Source organism: Sphaeramia orbicularis, chromosome 17 (assembly GCF_902148855.1).
Source record: "Sphaeramia orbicularis chromosome 17, fSphaOr1.1, whole genome shotgun sequence".
NCBI lineage: Eukaryota > Metazoa > Chordata > Actinopteri > Kurtiformes > Apogonidae > Sphaeramia > Sphaeramia orbicularis.
The window spans coordinates 37,524,043-37,544,914 of NC_043973.1; the positions used below are offsets into that span (position 1 = coordinate 37,524,043).

At 36.0% G+C, this 20,872-nt stretch overlaps 1 protein-coding gene across 2 annotated transcripts in view; it reads left to right on the forward strand.

Annotated features, from left to right (window-relative positions):
- Positions 1 to 20,872, forward strand: part of LOC115436528 (low-density lipoprotein receptor-related protein 8-like) — a 262,795-nt gene that overhangs the window by 233,603 nt on the left and 8,320 nt on the right. For both annotated transcript variants that reach the window (XM_030159392.1, XM_030159393.1), the window contains exons 14-16: positions 15,109 to 15,250; positions 16,922 to 17,074; positions 20,196 to 20,486. In XM_030159392.1, coding sequence (XP_030015252.1) covers positions 15,109 to 15,250; positions 16,922 to 17,074; positions 20,196 to 20,486 — 586 coding nt within the window. The remainder of the gene's footprint in view (positions 1 to 15,108; positions 15,251 to 16,921; positions 17,075 to 20,195; positions 20,487 to 20,872) is intronic.

Below are 20,872 nucleotides of genomic sequence, written 5' to 3' on the forward strand. Positions count from 1 at the left end.
CCCCTTTATGCTTCTTTAATCATGTGCATTGTACATTTTACTTTGGTATATTTCAGGTTACTTTAATTAGTTATTTTTATCACAGCCCAGCTCAATCTAGAAATGATTTCCTGAATTGAATTGAATTGATCTGAATTACTGAATTTCCCTCAGGATTAATAAAGTATCTATCTATCTATCTATCTATCTATCTATCTATCTATCTATCTATCTATCTATCTATCTATCTATCTATCTATCTATCTATCTATCTATCTATCTATCTATCTATCTATCTATCTATCTATCTATCTATCTATCTATCTATCTATCTATCTATCTATGTTTATCCTCCTGAGACTTAGGAAAGTGAAAGTTTTTCCTTTTTTTACACTAAACAATTGTTTTTATTGGAAACCACATAATGCAACAGTTTTTTCAACTACATTTTTTAAATTTTTTTTTTTTTTTTTTTAATTAAAAAAAATAAAATAAAATAATGCATTGTCCTTTGCAATGGACAGCATTTTTAAAGTAAAACTGTGAAACTTTTGTCCCCTACAGAGGACAAAAATGCATTGCTGGGTCTCAGGAGGTTATTCCCATGTAAGTAAGCAGGGTTCATATTGCTAGGAATTTGCTTCAGTAAGCAAATAAAATCAAATAAACAAGTAAGATAACATTTCAAAATACACAATACACAATGTGGACAAAACCAATGGGTTTGAGTGAGACTATAAGGGTACCGGTTATGGTTCTGTGCAAATAGCGCAAATAATTAACAGTAATTAACATATCATGGGGAAGTCAGTATGTCGGTAGTGTAAGATGTGTCTGATTGTGTGTTAATGTATGGAAGAAACTAAAGAACATGCTGCTGCTGATCTGCTGCTGTGAGGAGTCTCCCCTCCTAGTGGGTGTCAGAGAATAACGAGGAGGTATTTTATAGACCAGTGCACACCGGGCCGGGTACAGCTGATCCATGACTCTATGCGTAAATGACTGAATCTGGCAGGGACACCCAGCGTCCTAAAGGAGCAGGGTTTATCATACACTCCAGATCCATGTTACTGATAAAAGTAAAAACTGATTTAATGAATTACTATTACTGTCCTACTATTAGTTACTAGGATATTGTGAGTAAGTAAAATGATCATCACCATTAGCAGCCAAAATATTATCAACACATTAATGAATGAGTAATTATAATCTTGTAGCATGCATTATTCTGAAACAGCATATTGTACTTTAAGTGGCCATGGCTCAGGAGGTATAGCGGGTCATCCAGTAAACCGATGGGTTGACGGTTCGAATCCCACTCTAGTCATGTGCCGTTGTGTCCTTGGGCAAGACACGTCACCCACCCACTGTGGTGGTCGGAGGGGCCATTTGGTGCGAATTGGTAGCCAAGCTTCCGTCAGCATTCCCCAGGGCAACTGTGGCTACAAATGTAGTTTACCACCACCAGAGTGTGAATGAATAATGGATCTATAATGTAAAGTGCTTTGGGTGCCTTCAAAAATGCTATAGAAATCTAATCCATTATTATATTATTATTATTTTTACCTCTGCCAGGAGGTATTGTGATCATTTTGCTTTGTGTGTTTGTTTGCATTTTTTTTTTTTTTTTTGTTAGCAACTTTAGGGGAAAACCATTCCAACCATCTTTCCCAAATCTTCCCCACAGATAGGCTTAGGCCCTGGGACCAACCCATTAAATTTTGGGCCAAGTAGGCCAAAGTTCAAGGTCACAGCAAGGTCACAAAATCTACAATTTTCCTATCTTTCATCATTGAACAATTTTCGAAAATTCATAAAAAATTCAAAACGACTCCGATTAGCCTCCAATTTGATCCACCCGTAGCTTAGAACAATATCTTGTATCTGGCACAAAATTGTCCACATCCACTGTGGAATGTGGACTCTGTGGACATTTACATTTAACATTGAAAATCCCATTTACCACACATTTGAAATTAGAACTCAAAAAATATTGATTGGAATTTAATATAATTTGACATACACATGACTGGTACCAAGCTTCAACTTTTTCTACTGTATGGAACAACCTTGAAACTGTTTAATTTAAAAAGAAATAGTCGACCCACACATGCACACCATTCGGGGTGCTTGTCGGAGGTTTGCGTTCTCTGAACACTTGTTATTATTAAGATTAAAGCTGCAGGAGCTAAAATCTGGGGAAAACACCAAGAATTGAAAATACCTTTTTTCTGCAAGTCTCTCCCCTCAGTCCAAACAAATATAAAGATAGATAACCTGACAGTGGTTCATGCTATTGTAGAAAAGTGAAGGCAGTTTTCCAAGCTTCTGCGTTGAGACGTGTTGTATCTGAGAATAGAATCTGATCAATGAAAACACCTGTGATTGGAACTTCCTATATTTAGTACTAGAACGATTTAGATTCAATAAAGACTCAATTAATTGCATTAAAATTATCTATCAAAATCCTTGTTGTGGAAATGTTCAACTGATAACCCACACACAAAGAGGAGGAGAGAAAGTTAGAGTTAAAATAAATAAATGCATTTATTGAGAAGTCAATCACAGAGAAACTCTGTAAGTGAAGTCTGATTAACCATGAAAATATTAAAGATTATATAGACCAAAAATCCAACCCCCCCAATGGTGACACCCAAATGACAACCCCATATTTAAATCATACCACTCCATACCAGTCCTTCCGGTTCCTTGTTTAAATAATATCTAGCATGCAGGCGCCATCACATATCCAAACATTTAGGTGTTTGGGTTTTAACTCAACTCCGTTCCCGAGTCGGGGGTGTTACAGAGTGGTAAACATCACACATAATGAATAATGACTCAGCATGTATTAAAAATTATATTAAAAGTATAAAATATAAAGAGTATAAAATATAAAAAGTACATTTTTCCACCACATCCTCAAGCCAGAATAAAAGTTAATGGGAGCCTAACAGAAAGAATAATGTTAGGAAGGGGTACATGACAGGGATGCTGCTTATCACCGCTCCTCTTTGCTATATACAGGGTGTATCAAAAAAACGTACATTTTGAAAAATTACCCCCAGTTCTGCATTTGTTAATTTTTGGAATTTTCTTTTATGGACGTCGGTAGGTAGGGGATTGGTGGATATTTGTCCAAATTTACAGACCCAGGTTTTCATGCATAAGTGAGCAGGGTTAACCCTAACCCTAACTTGGCCTGTCCTCAGTGACATTTTCAGGCCTAAACAAGTTGAATTAACTTCAAAAGACAGGAACAGCTGCCATGGGTAAAGAAATGAAATTGACATGGTGGCCAAAGTGTTAATGCTGTAACCTGGCAATTTTGTGGAAAACAAGATGGATGCCGTTGTCCCCTCCCATGACCTTTGATTGGATTTAAATCCCACCACTACTTCGTGCAAACCAGTTTTTACTTGAATTGCACAATTTGCCCCTGCTTACCCAAACATGAAAACCTGGGCCTGTAAATTTGGACAAATATCCACCAATCCCCTACATACCGACGTCCTTAAAAGAAAATTACAAAAATTATTAAATGCGGATAATTACAGTGCAGGTAATTTTTCAAAATGTATAGTTTTTTTTGTTTATACACCCTGTATATTTAGGGAATCAGGCGATCAGGCAGAGTGAGGAAATAAAAGAGATTAATTTAATGAACAGGAACTTATAATAAGTCTGTTTGCTGATGATATTAGGATATACTTAGACAGTCCTAATACGACGTTTGCTCAGCTCATGCATCTCATAAATAAATTCGATGAACATTCAGGATACAAAATAAATGTAAATAAAACACAGATCTTGACCTTTAATTATACCCCATCCCCACAAATATAGAGAACTTAGCAAATAAAATTGCAATCACAAAGTATTAAATATCTTGGTGTGACTCTAACGAAACAGCTCACTCACCTAAATACGAAAATGCCTGTGATTAGCAAAAATCAGGGCATCACTGGGTAGATTTTCTACAGCCTGGAAACACAGGTAATGAGTAGATGCACAAGTCCTCTCAGACCTTTTAAATCACTATATTCTAAAAGATAAACATGGAATTTTTGCCCAGTGATGCTAAAAACTATCAAGCGCTGCAGTTTTAACTAAGTCTTGATGCTCATACTTTGATTCTTAAGGTTTTGAAGGCTGGTCTTTTGTCAGTAAAACATTACTTTCATTAATAATGCAGTATTTTTACACTGCGATATTGCTTCTTTTACTCAAATAAAACATCTGAGTACTTCCCCCACCAATGTAACATAGTTAATATAAGCTCAAGCATAACCTTCAGAATTTATTGAGGTTTACTCGGTGCTGCACAGTGAGCTAGCACTGTAGTTTAAATCAGATAAATGATAATAGATTCCCTCTGGTAATACATACAGTAATCGATCATTGTTTGCTCTCTGCCCCGCTGTGACTACAAGGTGACCTTCCTGTTCAGGATGTTAGCCTTTGTGTTAAACATGCACCGTCTCAGTGTTATTGAGTGGAGCTTGCTGTCCCGTACCACATATTACCATCTCTTTCTGATTCAGTGACTGACTCGACACACATGCACATACACATGCACGCGGTAGCATCGGTGCCTATTGTCTTGTCACTTGGCGGAAATTAGTTTGTAGTTTCTAAGGCAACAGCAAAAAGTGTCAGCTGCCGCCTGTAATTGTGTCTTTTTTAAAGTGGTGGGAATAAACAAGGAGAATAAGCCAAACATGTCAATTAATAAGCAAGAAGTGAGCTGTTTTTATCCAAATAGGATGAATTTCAGGCATGAAAATCCATTGCAAGAGAGGGAAATGAATGAGAAATATTACTACCGCATACTTGAAACTTGTTTCTGTTGTACCGCTTCTCAGTTAAAGAAAAAAACGATCAGGGTTAACAATGAACAGTTAATTAACTGGCCAGTGTAACCAAAATTCAACACTGTCAGAGCAATCTTTGTTTTCATTATAAAGTGAATAACTGTCGAATTGAAAAGTCAAAGTGATAAAGTGGTCTACAGTGGGTTTACAATGGCTGAAACCTGATAGTCCTTGACAAAGAGACCATAACACATAAGATGCCAACGCTAAACTCAAGTGAAAAAGCAAATTTAACCCATAAAGACCCAAACGTCCAACGGCGATCAAAATCATTTACTGATATAAAAAGTTAAATAAGTGTTAATCTACTAATCCTATCAATACATGTAAGTAATTGGTGTAAAATACAGTTTGTCATCTTTTTAATAATCATCAGATATGACCCGTTTGGACGTTCAGAGGATCCATCGTAGTTACCGTGGAAACACCGTCATCTTCTGCAACATTGATTCGCCAGTAAAACCCACAGAGTTGGATCAATGACAGTGGATGGAGATACTGGTTTATGTTCAGTTAATGATATACAGTCACTGAAAAAAATTATTAGACCACTCTGTTTTGGACTAAAAGTATCACCAAATTATGCTGAAAAAATATTGACAATATACACAAACAAAAAGAAATATTATAACATACAAAAAGCTAACTCTGCTACAGGTTGTATATATTTCTTTATCAGTCATATTGAGCAAGCTTTTTGTATATTTTATTTAGTATTTGTTTTTGTGCAAGGATAAGGATACTGTCGCAGAAAAAAATTATTAGACCACCCCTTGTTTTCTTCAATTTCTTGTTCATTTTAATTCCTGGTACAACTAAATGTACATTTGTTGGGACAAATATAATGATAACAACAAAAGTAGCTCATAAGAGTTTAATTTCAGAGCTGATATCTATCCATTTTCCATGGTTTTCTTGATAATAACCAAAATCACTTCAGTTCTTACATCAATATCTATGGCATTATACTGACACAAACAGTGCTTTTAGACATTCTATGTTTTCTTTTCTGTCTGTTTCAGTCACATGATACACACAAGAGTTAGTACTTGATTGCATAACATTGTTTTTGATGTCTTGATGGTCTAATATTTTTTTCCACGACTGTATATACTAAAAAAGTCACTTTTACTTTGCTTTTTTCCGTTTTTTATATAATAACCCTCAATGTTAATCTGAGCTTTTATGAGCATCTACATGATCAGTGAATTAAATATAGGAAAATACCTGATTTTCACTTAAAAATGTAAAATACAGAGCATGATATTAGAATACATTGTGATAAATCCCTTAAAAAAGGTAAAAAAAAAAAAAAAATCATTTAGAAATTGCCACAAAAGTAACACTAGGTCTTTATGGGTTAATACCAAATAATATTACTCACAACTAAACAAGGAAGTGATGGAGGGTACCACGGCAAAAGGCATGAAACAGGGAGACGCCCGTTAACCCCTGACTAAAAGGACAATCAGCTACAAAACAGAGACAACAAACAGAAACTGAAAAACAGCAACTATTAAATAAAGATATCGACATGTTGTGATGCTGCCAGCAGTGTGCAGAACAGCACAGCACTCTATCCCTCTGGCTTTTATCCTCACAGCCAACGGCAACTGGGCAGAAAGGAAACAAATCACAAGTTAATTACAGCAATAAGAGATAAAAGTGTATGATGATGGATGAACAGTGCGGTTCAGTGACGCACGTAACAGCTGGTAGGTTTGATAAAATGCAACATATTAGTACCAGATTATCGATTTTAGAACAATAAATGTAGTTTTTTGGTGACATTTAGCAGCCATTATGCAAAATGCAGAAACAGTGGAATGTTAGTTAGTTAGCACATAAAACCATCAGACAACAAAGAACCATAGAACATGTCAAACAAAATTTAAATGCTCAAAAACGAGTAGGAAGAAGTATAACTTATAGACTCCCACCTCCTTTTTACAAACTAATAATTAAATTCCTTCTATTTTCTTTGCTTTGTTAACACACTTTGTTATATATACTTTTTTTTTTTTACAATAACACAAAACATTCGTACAAACCATTGACATACACTTTTTAGTCACCTCACACACAATCAGATTTACATAATCAACCTTTTTTAATATAAACCATAATATTTGTATGGACTTTAAATATTTACTGCAAATACAAACATTTATAAATGTGATAATGTCTCCTAATTGTGATAGTCTGTGTTACTTAATTAATTACAAATAGCCAATACACAATAATATAATATTTTCTGCATTCTTTTGTATTCTAACTAGATATTCACTTATTCAGATAATGTTCTATATTTTGTTATTATACTGGATTTATACATTCTTTTAAATGCAAAAATTGAAGAAGACATTTAAAGTTTTAATCCAGATGTACTCCTCTAACAGAGATACACTGGTTTTTGTTTGTTTGTTTGTTTTTTAATTCTTTTTTTATTGAAAAAATTTAGTTTTTTTTTTTTTTTTTTTTTTTTTTTTTTTTTTTCAAACATTGAAAAATCAGACAAATACACAAACTATACACATCCAGAGAATGGGTGTAAAAAAAAAAAACAAAACAAAAACATTTACAGCAGCTCATCATTGTCTTGGCATACAGGATCTCAAAGTAAAGAATCAATGTATAAATAAAGAAAAATAAAAATGCAAAATTTAGTTTTTAAATTTAATTTTCTTGAAGGAAGGTTGGGATGGTTATTATCTGGATATTGCTATAAAGTAGGGATCATTTATTTATTTTTTTATTTATTTATTTAGCAGGGCCAGTACACGTTAATGAACATTTCTGTAAATGTCCCGGTATTAGCAAAAAAGCTATTTTTCAGCTGTTGTCCCTGGGTAAATTGTAAAATACCAGCATTCATAAAATTAGAAACATTTTTAAAATTATGGCGACACCCACTCATTACATAGCATTAGTTCACACAAACTTTACGCAGCATGTTAATCTGCTTTTTCCTGGTAAAATGAAGAAAATGTCGAAAAGAAGAATATTACTCCAGTATCTTCTCTCATTTAGTTGTAGTAACTTTAAAGGTATATTATTAACATTTATACCCACTTAGAATACATTATCACCTCATTACTTCCCTCACCCTTTACATCAGGGGTGTCAAACTAATTTTCTTCCAGGGGCCACATTCAGCTCAATTTAATCTGAAGTGGGCCGAACCACTACAATAACAGCGTGATAGCCAATAAATAATGACAACTCCATATGGTTTTAGTGCAAAAAATGACATTAAATTATGCCAATATTTGCAAATTATCCAAACAAAAAGGATGTGAATACCTGAGAAGAAAAAGGAAATTTGTAAAGAAATATAAGTACAATTTTATCAATATTATGCCTTGACTTATCATTTATACATGTGTATTACAGATCAGATCTACAAAGGCACAAGACATTTAGTAACAGGCAGAATATTGTTAAAATTGCGCTTAATTTTCTTCAGACTTTTCAGGTTGTTCATATTTGTTCAGGTTATTCACATTTTATTGTTATAGGATAGTTTGTTAACATAAACATTTTTATAATTTAATGTTTTTTGCACTAAATCAAAGAGAAAAAAATGGTGTTGTCATTATTTATAGGTTATTATGATCTTATTTTTGAGTTTGATGCCCTAACTTGCACTTTGCAAATTCATCCCACGGGCCGGATTGGAACCTTTGGTGGGCTGGTTTTGGCCCCCGGGCCGCATGTTTGACACCTGTGCTTTGCATCATTGGTGAGTTTCTGTCCAGTCCTGACTTTGTGTTTTGCCTTTCCAGCTTTTCTCTCATTAATTCCACCGTGCCTCCTTTACTTTCTATTCTCCTCTTCTATCCTGCCCACACTTAGCTCACCCAGTCAATCAGAATTTACAGTGTGGCCACAGGCGTGTGTTTATAGGGTGTTTTACCACAGCTTTGAAAGTGGCTTGTCCAGTCTGAAACCACCAGAACCAGACATTCTATAAACCTAAATAAATAGTCATCAATTCTAATGATGGTGCTGGGTAGTAAAACAGAGATACTTTCAACTCAACAGCATTTATCTTCAGTTTGATGTATTAATAAGGTCATACTATAGCTGAGAACCTTATCATACTCATAGTTTTGTGGACAAAGCTTTTCCTTTACATATAAATTATCTCAGGTAGACTGTATGGAGTCTCCTCGCTAATAGAGAAGTTACCGTATCTACCTCCAGTTCTATGAGTATGTGCACGTCTCTGTAATGGGCTTTGTACGTCCCAGCCACCGATAACAGCAGTTTATCAACATTTAATAAGCATTATCAACCTAGTGAATTAGATAACGAATACCGCTTAATGAAGATTTTCCTCATTGTAATTTTCTTTTTGATTTTTCATCTGATAAATTAGATTTATAAGGATAATGAGCCAAGCATTGATAGCGGTTCGGGCGTTGAATTCATGTTTTACTTCACTGTTTCTGTTTCACCGTAATGTAAACTGTAATCCATTACAGATTACTTATTACTGTTATTTAAAAGTAATTCCTTACCTTATAATATTACTGTCTCAAAATTATAATGCGTTACATCAAATCAAATCAAATTTTATTTATGATGCGCCAAATCATAACAAAAGTTATCACATGAGAATTAATGACATTCTTGTGGTTCAAATACGTTCTATAGAGGGAATGCACATACGTCACTTCCCCCCTGGGCCACACTCCTCTAAGTCAGACTGAGTGGCAAAAACAAACAGGCTCTACATGGTGGAGCATAGCAGTAACTACAGCGAGACCGGGAAAAATGTGGAATATAACATGAAATTAAAGACAATTGGACTGGACATGGATCCATACAAGCTACCAAACAACAAGTGGTCTACCAACATTGATCTGTGGACACAAATCACGTATCCTGACATTTATATGAACCTGATTTCAACTCCAGGAAAATCCACAATGCAAAGGCTGAAAGCATACAAAAGCCAAAGAGTTGTTGACATCCTTGTCATCGTTAATTAGAGGATTACAGCTGGTGAGTGCTTTCAATTCAACATACTATTGTTTTGGAGGTTTTCTGTCAGTGCAGATGTATTTTCTTGGCGGTGATTGCCTAGGTAAAGGCCCAGCAGTAGTGCTCACAGTTCACTACTGATTTACTGGAGTTGAACCCTTAGTATTGACCCAAGTGAGTGGATGATCTACTGGTACTGTGGAGATTTAAGTAGAGTTCACATCAAATACTGGATCCAACACAGACACAACAGCTTTGTGCTAGAGTACCCCCTTATTTGGAAAACTAGGTTAGCCTCAGTTTAAGCTAGTTTACAAATCATGTAGAGCACAAGGTTCAGAATCACACAAATGAAGACAAAAACGTTTCAGTTCTGAAATATAGAACTTATGCCCCGTTTCCACTGCGTGGTATCAGCTCGACTCGACTCGACTTGGCTCGGCCATTTTGCATTTCCATTACGAAAAAGGACCTGGAATCTGGTACCCTGTACTACTTTTTTGGTATCACCTCCGCCAAGGTTCCAGGACTGGGGACCAGACACTAAAACGTGACGTGTAAACACTGCAGACCACTGATTGGTCAGAGAGTTTTCTCTGTGACCCGCCATTTTACAAAAAACAGATGCGGAAGTGGACAGTAAATATAGCGGTAGATTAATTCACATGATAACAGCCCAAAACTACACCATGGTTTGTCAAGGAGACTCAGTCTTTGGTGGCCGACGTAAAAATTCAGACAAGACAACACGCAACGAGCGAGTTTATCAGCAACTCTCTGAACAGACGACACGGAAGTAACATGCCGCATCGCTATGACGACCAGGTACTGTAAAGTCGGTAGTATCTTGTAATGGAAACGGTCTCCAGGAATACCGAGTCGAGCCGAGCCGAGCCGAGTAGAGCTGGTTCCACGTAGTGGAAACGCGGCATAAATGACAGATGCTAACATTAAGAGCTTTACTAAGAAGGAACATTGGCCAAAACCATATGTAATTTAAGGTATGATTTTACTCAAGAACACAGCATAAATTAACGTTATCTGACACGAAATGGCAACCACAAATCCAGGTTTCGTTGCCTGGATTCCAGTTATTTCTACGAATTGCAGCAATCCATCTGCTTCTTCTGTCCTTGGCTTTAGGTCGCCGCTAAAACGATAGCTCCCAGTGCTTTTTAAACCTATTTGTACAATCAATGGCACAACAGCTCTGCCCCATTTTTTAGATTGTTCTAAAGTTTTCGCAGTATTCAAGCCAAAGCCGCTACTCGTCTCCCTCTTTCTGCCACTCAGTGGACGAAACCGTGGTGACTTCCGCTTGCGGTGACGTCACATGCATATTCTCTATACATGAAATCACCTGGTATTATAAAAATGTCTTCATTAAAATTAAGTTGCAATTAAACTGACACTCAAACCAGACTCTCAAGCCAGTTTACAGAAGCCCAACAGTATCCTCCAGGAGCTAACACATAACTCCTATATTTACTTTTTAGTTACATACAGACTCTTGCCATAAAGGGAACATGTGCAGTAGAGCCTAACCCCCCCAATACAACAGGTAGGAGAGCATTGGCATGCATAGATTTGAGCCCTGAAGTACATGTGGATGGGTAGCTCAGTAAGTTAACCCTACGGTCCATGATGTTTGAATCCCAGCAGGAACACTTTCATTATTCTCCGTGAATACACTTTAAAATTCTCTTGTTAGCATATAAAGCACTGAATGGTTTAGGCCCAAAATCCATCAGAGACCTTCTAGTCCAGTATGAACCATCCAGACCACTCAGGTGATGTGGTGCAGGTCTGCTCTGTGTTCCCAAAGTCAGTACTAAACATGAAGAATTAGCGTTCAGTTTCTATGCTCCATATATCTGGAACAAACTACCAGAAAATATCAGGTCTGATATCTGAGAGTCTGAGTTCTTTTCAGTCCAGGTTCCAGACTCACCTGTTCACTGCTGCCTTTGACTAAAAGGCTTTTGACTTTTTAAATTTGATATTCTCTTCCGAAACTCTGCACTGCAACTCTTACTTAAATATGTGTGTTTTTATATTTTTGGGTTTTGTGTTGTTTTCTTATTTGCAGTTTTTAATCACCTTTTACATGTTTCTTTTATAATGTTTTGAATATGTTTCTTTTTCCCTGTCATTGCATTTCAATGTCTTGTGTGAAGCACCTTGAATTGCCTTGTTGCCGAAATGTGCTATACAAATAAACTTGCCTTGCCTTATTTTCAACATTTTACATGTTTAAACAGGGGGCGCAGTGCCAAGGAGGCAGGTAGATTTATTTAACATGGAAGTACCTTTGAGATCAGAAATCGCTTTTGCAAGGGAGCACTACTAGTACTAGTGTAGCATGTTACAGCGGTACATGTAACACTGAGTGTAAACAGTGAAACAGACAGGATAAGGATTAACTTTATTGTCCCATACGGGGAATTTATTTTGGACAACAGTGCTACACATTGCTGCATTCACATTTGGACACACACAATCACAAAACAACCGAGTCACAAAATCTTCAAGTCAGCATAATCACAATTATGTATTACACCTAGTCCATGTATTGCACCCTTACCTCCAAGATACAATGACAATACAGTCACTGCACATATGACATTATAGACCATGTTATTAACACAAGATAAGATACGATGAGATAGCACAACATAAGATAAGACAAGTAACATAACAAAACATAACATAAGACATTTTACTGTCATGGTATTTCCATACAATGAAATTTGGGTACACCTCCATGAGACTATGTGTCCATATTAGGGATGTAACACTATGAAAATTTCATATCACGATTATTGTGACCAAAATTATCACGGTTATCATTATTATCACGGTATTGTTGAAATGTCCTCGAAATGTTCAAAAAGTACTGATACACACTCTGAAATAATTTTTAAAAAGTTGTATTTTGAAAAAGAAAAAAAAAAAAGTTACGATGCACTTTCTGTTGGCAGAAACATTCAAATATTAACATGTAAACATCAAACATACAAATGTGCATTAAAGATGGAAACTTATAGCCATTGTTTGACCCTTTTCCATATCAAGTTTGAGTTGAAAGAGCGGTAATCAAAAACGGTTATCATGATAATTAGAATTTAACCCTTTCATGCACGAATTATGACAACCTTAATCAAAATTTTTTCCTGAGTGTTTTTATTCCTCTTTAGGCATGAAAAAAACAATGCGATTGAAAAATTTCTTCTGAAAAATAAATAAATAAATAAATAAAAATTATTTTAAAAATTAAAAATGCACACAAACATGTATTTACCGATAAATTGTGTGAAAACTATGGAGAGGGCTTGTGATTCTGGGGGTTTATGCTCAGGAGAGATTTACATAATGTTGCCAGTTCATGTCAGAAAAGATATGTAGTGTCTTAAAACTTTAATAAAGATATGTGTTAAAAAAAACAATGAAAAGAACAACAAAACCCATGAATATACAAGACAACAGCTGCAGAAGAGCTGTCCACTGGAGTGACCACTGTGCATGAAAGGGTTAAACGGTAATACTAACCGTCAGGAATTTTACCGCAGTTTATCGTTATACCAGTAATCATTACATCCCTAGTCCATGTACATGTCCATATGTGGACATTTACCATGCATACTGCACCATATTATTAAAATGTGCGTTTCCAGGCCTTATTTCGAGCAGCCACATTCTTTGTAGATGAAGGTTCTGGAACGTCTGTTAGATGGCAGAGGTCCAAAGAGATAAATCCATAATCGATGAAGAATTCTAACTAGTCATAGAAACGTCAGCGTATGTTGTCATTGCTGATCACAGGGATCATGCTAACTAGCTTCTTAAAGCAGGGTTAAGGTTAGTAATGAGCGTATGTGCTGTTTTCTGCCATCGTCACCCATTGGATGAACACCAACAGGAAATAGAACTTTCCTGGCACATTTTTGATTCCTTAAGGTCTTGCTGGTTTTTTTTGTTTTTGTTTTTTGTTCATTTGAGCAATTAAATTATGGCTGAAAAGTGTGTTGTAACGCAAGTGCTGTTGAACACATATCGAGTAAAATATTACTGAAAATTGATTAGTAATGGCTTACACTACTGTGTTACAGCAAAAAGTAATCTGTTACTGTAATGCATTACTTTTGTTACTCCCAACACTGGTTTTACTCACACATTTTCTATCACCTGAACACATCGAACTGAGATACTTTTAGTATGGGTGTAAATACTGTACGTATTAGTGGCATAATATGACAGTTTTCATTTCATTTCATTTATTAAAATCCCCATTAGCGACTGAAACATCAGTTGCTATTCTTCCTGGGGTCTCCTCTACATTACATGACAATTTTAATTATTTACATTAATCTTACACCATTCGTGCCCACACACACACACAAACGAGACATATAACACAACAGCCCAATACAATAAAAATAAACAAACAAAATACCTGCTTTACCATAGGTGTCAAACATGTGGCCCTGGGGCCAAAACCGGCCCGCCAAAGGGTCCAATCTGGCCCCTGGGATGAATTTATGAAATGCAGAAATTACACTGACGATATTAACAATCAAGGATGTTCAAATCATTTTAGGTCAATTCAATCTCAAGTGGGTCAGACCAGTAAAATACTATCAGAATAACCTATAAATAATGAAAACTACATTTTTTTCCTCTTTGTTATAGTGTAAAAAAAGTAAAATTACACAAAAATGTTTTGATTTACAGACTAGCCTTTTACAAAAAATGTGAATAACCTGAAAATTCTTGAGAAAAATAAGTGCAATTTGAACAATATTACGCCTTAGTTTATCATTTATACATATGCATCACAACTTACAGATCACAGTGGATCTACAAATACACAAAACATTTAGTAAGAGGCAGAATATTGGTACGATTCCACATACTTCGTATCTGTTTATGTTATGTTCAAGTACGGTTTGTAGATGTAAACATTTTCATTATGGAATTTGACTTTTTTTACTCAAAAACATAAAAAAAAAAAAAAACTTTGGAGTTGACATTATTTAGAAGTTCTTATCCTATTATTTACATTATTTTACTGGTCCGGCGCACTTTATATCATATTAAGCTGTGTGTGGCCCCTGAACTGAAATAAGTTTGACACCCCTGAGCTACACATTTATACTCATTCACCAAACAATAGCTGTCTGATACAAATCCTAAGACATCTTCCACTATTATCAATACTCTTTCAATATCATGTCATGAAGAATCAGTTGTTCCTTTTGTGTCTTAGGATCGGATATACTGGACTGACAGAGATAAGGCAGCTGTCTTCATGGCCAACAGACTGACCGGTCAAGATATCCACACGCTAGCGGAAAACCTCAACGACCCCCATGACATCGTGGTCTTCCACCAGCTCCGCCAGCCGCAAGGTTTGTGCACAGTGTGTGTGTGTGTGTGTATGTGTGTGTGTGTGTGTGTGTCGCATCAGCTTCCACACGTCTGTGACCATGTTTCCTCCATAGGTCCATGTCAACCCAGGTACATGAATAAATGATCATGAGGCTTGTGAATGTGGTTGAGTGATCAAAGCAGCAGGAGCGTTACAACATTCACACATCTGTCAAATCCCAGCCTGCAACTGGAGTTTCTCTAACAGGACAGTTCAGATTTCAACTGAAGAGATATTAATTCTGAATGCACTATCTGTGTTAGTTTCTTTGACATTTTCTATTCTTCTGTTCAAGAGCTCAGTCCATGCAACTTGTTCTTTAAGCTTTCACTGTATTTCATCAGCATCTTTTCAATTTAGCAACAATGGATTGAGTCTTACCTAACACCAGAGTCTTATATCTTACCAGGTTTTTTTCATGCATTTGTAAACACACAACAAGCAGTAAATCTCAAAAACCACAATTAATTTCAGTTAATGAACTACTGCCCCAGTTTCTTTTATCTTTAAACCACCTTGGTACCAAAAATCTCCGGTTATCTGGACAAAAGGCTGTGTGTTCTAGAGATTTTTAGACCAACGGTGGCTCTGGACTACTCCATTTAGGCTGCTTACCAGAGGGGGGGGGGGGGTCACATAATTTAGATTAACTCACCAGTTACATTTCGGATGGATGGACCAAACTTGGAGAAAATGAAGAACTTGCCAAAAAAGGTTTGAGGTTTTAAAAAGTTAAAACAATAGCTTGATTTATTGCTTCAGGCAAAAATAGCAAAAGTTACAAAAAGAATCTAGCATCAAACACACATTTCGTCACAGAGAGAAAAAGAAAAAGCAAAAGCCAAAAAAGGAATTTCCTTTATTACCTTTTTACAGTCTTTAGTGACTCTTGGAGACTCCCATTATTCAATGACATCATTCGTCGTAGGCTTATTATTGATTAATAGTAGTTACTGGGCAGAACATGTCAGTCACTCCATAAGCTAATTCTAAGAAAAGCACGTGCTTTTGCATGTGCACAGCTCTTGTTTAACACCTGCACTGTTAGGCTAGCATTTATTGACCACAAAAATCCCCTTAGTTCATAATCTGGTTTTTCTGCTCGACTCTCTTTACCACAACTACTTTCTAAAGCTGTAAAATTAGATCTTTTAGGTAGAATCTGACCTTTTCTCCAAGTTCAGCACAGACAGGTGTGAGTTCATCAAAACCACACACACACGAATCAAACCTGACTCTTCAGTACCTCTAAAATAAAAAGAATATTACTATTATATAAGAATATTACTCAGAACATTACTTAGACTAGCAAAAATAAAAAGACTCTTCAAGCAAAACAACTTTGTAATGTAAAAATTAAGCAGACAACTCATAACATTACATTTCCTCTTCTTCTTTTCCATTTTGGTTCATGATGTATGATTCATGATGTTCATCCGACATTTTTTGGAGCAAGATTTAAACATACATTCAGCTTCCATTCAACACGATCCGTATGACACATTCTTTTAGATTTAATTTATGCAGTGCAGTGGGCTTTCAAAGGGAGTACATCAGCATCTTCTGTCACTCTCTGACAATATTAAATTAAAAGTGTTTGTGTTATTTCCACAAATCCTCCATGTCTCTGTGTTTCTGTCGTCATCTCCAGGCCCTGACAGTTGTAATCTGGGCAACGTGGCCAATGGAGGATGTGAGTACTTATGTCTTAAGGCTCCGCAGATCACCGAACACTCTCCCAAATACACCTGCGCTTGCCCTGACGGACAGGACCTGGGGCCTGATATGAGGGGCTGCGTGCCAGGTAAGGCTGAGTGTGATCGGTAATTAAGACTCTCCGGTAATCAATAACACCTAAAGGGATTTAGCGTCAGATAAAGCTCTGCAGCTTTGTTGTGTAGGTAATCACTTTCAGCTCAGCTCAAGGAGGATCTCACTTTCATACAGTGTTAAGTATCATCAGAGGGAAAAGGTAAGGGAATCTGAGTAACGGTGAGTGAAGAATATCATTAGTAAACCACTTCTGATATATAATATTCACTTAATCTGCCTCTTTGATATACATGACAGCATATTAGGAGGAAATATGGCTTAACCCTTAGGAGTCCACTGTCACCGCCCCCTGACTGAATCACATGACATTTTCAGCACGCCATAGCATCGGAAGTCAGTCTTGTAGACCACTGGTGATAATTGCAATCGAAAGTGCAGACTTCAAACTCTCTCCCACTTTTTCAAAAAGCCATGGGAAGGAATGCTTTTAGGACCAGAAGAGAGTTTGTATGAGGTGCTCCTTGGAAAAGGGATTCATAAAGTAGATAACAAACTGGAAGAAAACTCCAAGGTAGTCTCTTTAAACATTAAAATGCCTTTATTACCATGGCATGGTCATATCTAGACCTTAATTAAGGTCTAGATATGACATATGTACATATAGCAAATATAACCAATGATATGACGATTTGGAATTGAAGCAAACAAGCATGAATAAAAGTATAAATATGAGGTGGGGCGGGCATTATATTTCTTACGTATCTTCGTCATTTTTTGTTGGAAAAAAATGGCAGAATCTGGGCATTTTAATCCACAGATTGCATTAGCATCACAGGTAAGGGTGAGAATGACCCCCCCCACCCCCCCCCCACCACCACCACCACCACCACCACCTGAACCGGGGGGGGGGGGGGCCCAGAGAAAATGCCTATGTAAAGATGTGCTTTTATGTCAAAGTGCTGAAAACACCAGCATGTCTAGGTTATTATCACTAGTCGCTTTACCATTGATGCTCAAATTGTGCGACTATAACTTGCATATAAAAATTTACCTAATAGAAAAACGACAATTTCACCAAAACTCTCATTTTTCAATTAAAAGTTTTTGCACTGGCAAGAAGTGGGTTTTCAGGCATAGTGCTATTGGTATATCTTGCAAAACTGCACTGAAAAGATCTTTGAATAAAAAAAAAAACTAAAACGGATGTTGATGGACGTTACAACAAGGGAAGAAGAAGAGTTTTAACAGAAACATGGCGCACTATGTGTGGACACACCAGGAAACTGAATAATTTTTTTATTTAGTATGGAATAGAGGGGTAATATATAATAATAAAAATGAATATATCTGTAAATAAACGCAATATTTACGTTCATTACCATGTTTATGGAATGACTTCTCATGTCATCTTGCGATAATAAATAAACAAATTATCGTATTTGTAATTTAATGGAAAAACCGACATTATGCACTTCTGTTTTTTCGACTTTTAATAAATATCAGTAAAGTTTTGTGCATATGTCCAATGGAAAAGCTACTAATGTGTCACTTTCTTTAACTTTAAAAGTAGTTTGGTCAAAGGCCCCATGGCATTTGTTGCTCAGCTGAGTGACTCACTACTCCCTCTAGTGGTCACATAAGTACCCAGCCCTTTAGTCTGAATACAGTCTGGTCATATCGCTTTAATCCAATACGTTGGCTTCTTTGACAGAATGTCAGAGCTCTTTATTCTCAATGTTCTAATGATAAATGTATGGGTCATTTTGTTATATATATATTAAAGCAGAAATGCCACACATAGCCCTTTAAATGTCTTATGACAAATCATTTACATATTCTCTGAGACTAAAGGAGTAAATTCAATAAAACAAACTCACAAATGTACAAGAAAAAAACGTATGTTTCAAAGTAATGCATTTATAAGAAAACCTGTTGTAGTGTTAATTAATACAGAACATTACACGAGACTTCTGATCTCAGAACAATATATGGTTCTGCATTATTTTCCTGTCTAATGTATAGGCATGAACAGGCTTTTGTTTTCATCTACACTGCTGGGAAAAGATAATGTTCTGTGTGTGCACATTGAATGTTGAATACATTTCCAAGAGTAAATTCAACTCCTCCCCTTCAGTGTTGATAGTGCTGAATATTAGAGCAGATGAATAATGTATGAGTGCACTCTGGTTAAATCATACAACCAAAAAATACTTCCCTTTCTGTAGAAAAATGTATAATTATCATAGAAATAGCTAAGTTACAAACAGAAAATGTTACCAAAGACACAATATTGTTTTATTACAACAAACAAGTTCACTATTAATGATTTTCTTGTTTCATTTTTCTTTTTCAGAGAAATATCTGATTTCTTTTTCTTTTTCTTCTAAATTCCTAGCTTTTGTTCCAAAGATTCTAATGTTACCCCTTTAGCTTTGTTTATTCTTTTTTTTTTTTTTTTTTTTTACTTTCTCCTGTATAGCTATAATTTCTGTCGTGCAAAAATAATCCTGCATATTGATCTGTTTACGAAAAGGTTTCTTCTCTGAATATTAGTGCTTCCTCCAGTTCAGTGCAGTTTTGTTTTAATCTACAATAGGCATGAGATGTTTTTCTTAGGGATGTACATAATAAAGAAGTGTTGCAACATTGCAATCTGTTGAAGTTATTTTAGTTTTATTTCAAGGTTTTTACCTGCTTCTGTTTTTCTCATCATGCAGCTAAAGCTCCAAACTCCAAATAACTGTGTTTATCTTAAATCTGTAATGGTTTTATTTATAGAAGGCAATAATTGATGAGTGATTATTAAATGTACTTATGCTAAGGACCATAATTTCTAAATATTGAAACTTGAGTAAAGAAGATAGTTACTAAGCAACAGATATAAAGATACAATAGCATCAACAGCTGTGTAATAATTATAGTTCTTTTCCTTGGGACAAGTTCTACTTGTATTTAATGAATACAACAAAGAACACATGCTTTCCAGATACAGAGATGTTTATTTTTATTTTGTTGTGAAGTTTGAAGTTAATTACTATAGTTCATGTCCTTGTTATGCTGTAGAAACTGTAGTAAAGAGTCTACAAGCAGTGCAATTTTTCATTTTTCCATTTAATTAAAGGTTTCCACTCTTTTCCTTCGCTTCCTTTCAGGAGCACCACGGAATGACTTGCGGCCAACATCGTTACCTCCCGCTGGATTAACACCTGGGACTGGCGCAACCCTCGGTGAAAGCTTCCCTCCACCTTCACGGGGGGTGTCACAGGCAGACACCACCCCCTACGTAACCATAGCTCCTTCTGGTGCCCTCGAGCCCCTCACACCCCTCCCCACGCTAAAGCCGGTGTCGTCAGAGGAGTCAAAGGCGCTTGGTTCCCACTCCACAGCCACCGCCATGGTGATGTCCACCACACCTGCAGGGGACAGCAGCGTGTCACAACACTGTAAGCACCACGCAGTCCAATAAGACAGTATACTGTTCATGCATATACAGTAGTGTATATCGGCAATTCATTCACCAAAATAAAATGTAGCTTTCATATATTTAAAAATAGGTTTCATATTTACAGATTTTCATTATATTAATATCATAGCTATAGAATTTTTTAGGGGCTGATAGTGTTTTTGTTCTGTATTCTCAGAAACATACATCCATATAACAATGAATGATGTTTTTGATGTGGTTTATCCATGAATTATGTTCATTTGCACTGATCTAATGGTGTTCATGGTTAAGATTAAACAGAAACTACACTACAAACAAAAAGTTAAAGATATTTTAAATTTTGGGGCTATTTTTTTCAGTTGAGATTCTTGCACAGCGCTTTTT